Source organism: Oncorhynchus masou, chromosome 11 (assembly GCF_036934945.1).
Source record: "Oncorhynchus masou masou isolate Uvic2021 chromosome 11, UVic_Omas_1.1, whole genome shotgun sequence".
Taxonomy (NCBI): Eukaryota; Metazoa; Chordata; class Actinopteri; order Salmoniformes; family Salmonidae; genus Oncorhynchus; species Oncorhynchus masou.
In genome coordinates, this window is record NC_088222.1 from 25,463,767 (window position 1) to 25,468,784 (window position 5,018).

At 47.9% G+C, this 5,018-nt stretch overlaps 1 protein-coding gene across 1 annotated transcript; it reads left to right on the forward strand.

Moving 5' to 3' along the window:
- Positions 1-622: 622 nt before the first annotated feature.
- LOC135547837 (uncharacterized) lies at positions 623-1,587 on the forward strand. The gene is made up of 2 exons (XM_064977064.1): positions 623-721; positions 1,027-1,587. Exons 1-2 carry the CDS (start codon positions 623-625, stop codon positions 1,585-1,587), a joined length of 660 nt encoding a protein of 219 aa, XP_064833136.1.
- The last annotated feature ends 3,431 nt before the right edge of the window (positions 1,588-5,018 follow it).

A 5,018-nucleotide genomic window follows, 5' to 3' on the forward strand; every position in this document is an offset into this window, starting at 1 on the left:
GGGAAGATCCTCTGGTTGACACCACAGTACTGTGTGGGTGGACGGATGCTCACTGCTCAGGCCTGTGGTGGCTCAGTTTCAGCAGATCAATTCAGACCTCTCAGTGTAATACACACCTACATGCATTTTCTACAGTTTTAAATCTAAGTTTCTAGTGGACTTATACACCTTGTTTCAAGACTAACAATTTTGTACTTTCAGAGGACTAGTCGACCTGCCCTTCAAATAGTTCCGATTTATAAAGAAAATACCTTAGAAATCCCCATGGAAGTGACTAATACAATGGCTCATTCATGTTATATAAGCAAATGTTTTTGTCCCTCACATACCAGGGACATATATTGGCCAATGGGCATGACTGTCATTGTGGATTATCTTGCCCCTCAATGCAAAGGCGGTCAGCTATTGATCAAAGAGGGAGCATGGCTCAAATGACTATGTGGGCTCTGTGAAGGAGGGGGATCTGTGAAGGAGTGGAGGAGACAAAGCAGCCAGTGTGTGTGAGTGGTGAGGTGTAAAGGTGTGTGTGTGTGGCTCCTTCAGCTGCCTCATTGTGGGCCTGTCAGGTAGCAATGCCCCAGGGCAGCCTGGGACTGGGCTTCTTTTTCCCAGCAGCGCTGCCATGGCCTCTCCTCTTCACATGGCTGAGTGCAAGCAAGGCTCTGTGGCTGGGCTGTGTGGCTGGGTGGCTGGAATGGGCTGGGTGGCTGGACTGGGCTGGGTGGCTTGACTGTGCTGGGTGGCTGGACTGGACTGGGGTGGGTGGCTGGACTGGGCTGGGTGGCTGGGCTGGGCTGGGTGGCTGGGTATTGGCAGAAGCAGCAGTAATAAATATGTTAGGAGCAGCCTGACCTGCGGCCTGTAATTACCTGGCTTGTTGTTGCAGAAAATAAAGGTGACTTGTTGTTGCAGATAGTGGTCACATTCAGGCCCACAGGACCCCCATTCACAAGAAAGGGATTTTTATCAACACTGATATGAGCCTAATCCTGCAACACCTGCACTGCTCTCTCCCCTACTGAACAGACACAGTTTCACCTGGCCTGCCTCCCCCAGCCTCCCCTGCCGCTCTCACCCATACCCCAGCCTCTGTCACCCATACCCCAGCCTCTGTCACCCATACCCCAGCCTCTGTCACCCATACCCCAGCCTCTGTCACCCATACCCCAGCCTCTGTCACCCATACCCCAGCCTCTGTCACCCATACCCCAGCCTCTGTCACCCATACCCCAGCCTCTGTCACCCATACCCCAGCCTCTGTCACCCATACCCCAGCCTCTGTCACCCATACCCCAGCCTCTGTCACCCATACCCCAGCCTCTGTCACCCATACCCCAGCCTCTGTCACCCATACCCCAGCCTCTGTCACCCATACCCCAGCCTCTGTCACCCATAACCCCAGCCTCTGTCACCCATACCCCAGCCTCTGTCACCCATAACCCCAGCCTCTGTCACCCATACCCCAGCCTCTGTCACCCATACCCCAGCCTCTGTCACCCATACCCCAGCCTCAGTCACCCATACCCCAGCCTCTGTCACCCATACCCCAGCCTCTGTCACCCATACCCCAGCCTCTGTCACCCATAACCCCAGCCTCTGTCACCCATACCCCAGCCTCTGTCACCCATACCCCAGCCTCTGTCACCCATACCCCAGCCTCTGTCACCCATACCCCAGCCTCTGTCATCCATAACCCCAGCCTCTCTCACCCATACCCCAGCCTCTGTCACCCATACCCCAGCCTCTGTCACCCATACCCCAGCCTCTGTCACCCATACCCCAGCCTCTGTCACCCATAACTCCAGCCTCTCTCACCCACAATGTCTCTTCCTTCTCCCGGTGGCCTGGGGGCTCTGATCGGCTGAAAAGAAAAGGTATGATTCAGGTGCTCATTTTAATATTATTGTTGTGCTTTCTGCTCCCCTACATACACACTGATACTGCCTGCTATGAAAGCCACCATTCTTTGTGTGGCGACTGGGATGGGTCTGAGGGTCTTGACGGCGGTGCACAGCGCTAGCTGGCTTTTCTATCTCCTGTGGACCATCTCCCGGGTCCTCTGCCTTTAGATGACCATCAATGGGTTCAGCACGTCTTGGCAGCTGCCTAGATGTATTGTTTCTCTCTGGTCTTTATGTTTTCACAGCGCCTCTGGGAGGAAGACATTAAATCGCTTTAACACATGTAATGATTCATAGAGACCATGGCACGCATGAAATCGGTCCAAATGATTGCAGATGATCAGACAGGATGTACAGGGATTTTTTACTGCCCAACCACATTGCTTAATGTCATTACTTGATGTCATGCTTCTCTCATACACAGAAACATTATTTGATAGTGTAATTTCAGAATATCTTAGTATCTGTTCCTCATCAGGCTGCACAAAGCTTTATCTGCACATCAATGTATGTGCTCCACAATCATTTACACAGCCATTTTAGCTCAGCCCACAGATACCAAGGTGATCTGGTAATTAATGATCAGGACAGAAGATATATTTTGAGTGAGAAGGGGAGATGCACCTTGTTCGGCATTCAGCATGAAGTATCTCAGTATATACATTTTAGTCAGCATGAAATCCCTATATTTCATCATAGCTCTACCTCCACTGATGTTACTATGGCGAGTTGTCAGTGACACCCCTCTATCCTCTATCCGTGATTCTCCATGATGTGAAAGAGACAGTGCAGATATTCCGGACCCCCACCCCTGGCCTATCACACAGCAGGTTGAGAGGCCTGGCAAGTCATTTCCTGTGTGCGTTTATTTTTGCAGATGGGTTTCGGGTTGGGAAGACGATATCAGCTCACCTGGCTGTGAGAGGGACAGAGCATCTCTTTGTTTATTCATTCAACAGGCAGATTGACCTGGACCAATGGGCCCCAGCAGCACCCGGCAGGCATCCACCCGGCCAGGATGACAATGGGGAGGTGAGGAGAGGGGACCCTCTGGGCTGGGGAGCCCCCTGCTCTTTCCTCTCACTCGGAGATGTCTGTCTGCACTGAAACTGGGAATCCTTCCAGGAACGTGGAATAACAAGTATACGATTCCAATCTTATTTCCCTCCTTGGTGGGTCTGGCTAGATCCCCTTTGTGTTCATGTATAGTTACAAAAAAACAACATCTTTACAGAGTTTATAATGTGACAAAACTTTGTGATACGTTACATCAATGAAATAAAGCAGTAATGTAGTGCATGTATCAAGGCAGCAATATGCTGAGTCTGTCCGTACTAGAGGGGAAAGCCAAATACATGCCCTCATTATCTCACTAATAACTATTGATAAGTGATTAGATTGTTATCATCAGTTTTAGAGCATCACATCTACAACAATATGGTACAGTAAAGTATGTTCACGAGACAATATAAAGTCTTTATGACTCAATATGTGAAATGTTTTCCTGTTGCTGTTTGGTTGTCCCCCTCCCCCTCCTCTTCTGCTCCAGCTCTCCTGTAAACTGATGCAGACGCTGAATTTCTCCCCAGGCATAGGGGATGACAGCCCATTGCAACAGAGCTCTCAAATCGCTGTATATAACCCGAAATAAGCAAGGCCGAGAAATGTGTTTATAATAAACTAACAGGATGCACACATGTAGGAATGCTGAAAGACTAATGGTTTGTTGATGGAAGCTCAGATCCTAACACATTTTCATGTTTGCAGTTCTTAAAAAATGCCTCTTTCAGTGTGTGCTTTGACTAGGTTGCCAGTGAGCTCTCTGTTACTCTTTCACTGCTGTTTACAAAGGGAAGTGGCACTTGGAGTGAGTTGCCTTTATGTAGAGGCTGGGAGGAAAAATCCCTGAGAGAACATATGTTTTTGATAAAGCATGTACAGTATATGTCAGGACAGCAGCCCATATTGCAGCTAATTCATTCAGCTGAACATGTATTCATGTTATTGTATATACATGTACTGTTAGTAAGGGAATGGGAGCAGGGGGAAGGATGTGGGAGGGGGTACTGTAGTAGGGAGGGTTGAACTGAGCCGGTTATATATTTTGTCATTTCTAAAGGAAAACGGTGGTTAACATCATTCAACAGGGGACCATTCCAAGTGAGGTAACACCTGATCTGGTCTGAGGGGAGGGTCATTAGAAAAAGACTCTGAGACATACAGGGCCGATGGGAGCTCCTAAACTGAATAACAGCCCTGGATTAAATCACCATCTTCAGAAGCAACAAGCACGTAACAAGTGACTCTAGCACAGTTCTACAAATAGGGTGAACAAACAATGGAGTTAAACTGCAGCACTACTGACAAACATTTGAGGAAAATAGCTCATGATAGTGTCATTAATGATCAGTGATGCTTGATGCTGAGGGCTTGGCATTTACAGTAGATGACATTTGTACAGTACAGTATGCGTCTTCCCTCCCGTGCCTTACAGCACTGTAGAGTCTACCCCCTAATTGGGTACCCTGTAATTAAGATATAAGTCTGAGTGTAGGGATACGGGGGGGAGGATGACAAGCATTGATATAACAAGCAACGGCCACCCTAAGGAGCCCCTGGGGATCCCCCATGAACCCCTGCCTCTGTCGCCCCAAACCAGGCCAGATGCCCTGTCAGTCACACTGGTCAGCAGGACATAATCTACTAAATTAGTGACAAACACAAACAAGGGCTAAAACGCAAACAACCATGCCTCCAACTCGCTCCACACACCCCTGACAGCAGTCTTAAATATATTTTTGATAGCTTCCATTTGTGCTCAGCCTCTGGTTGCAATGGCCAGTTTTAGTGGGAGTAGTAGTCAAAATCAGATTTGTCCATTTCATTGATGATTATTACCACATTTTCAATTAAAACCATGTGTCATTGTTGCCCTTGTAGTATTAATTGATATTAGTCAAATGTTATCAAATGTTCATATAAATTAAGCAAAGCGTATTTGCACAGCATTTTAAGAGACAGAGTTTCATTCATGTGAAATCTAATAAACATAGAGTAAATATCCTGGAGACTGAAAGGCCATGTAGTATCATTCTGATAGATCAGAAACACATGCTT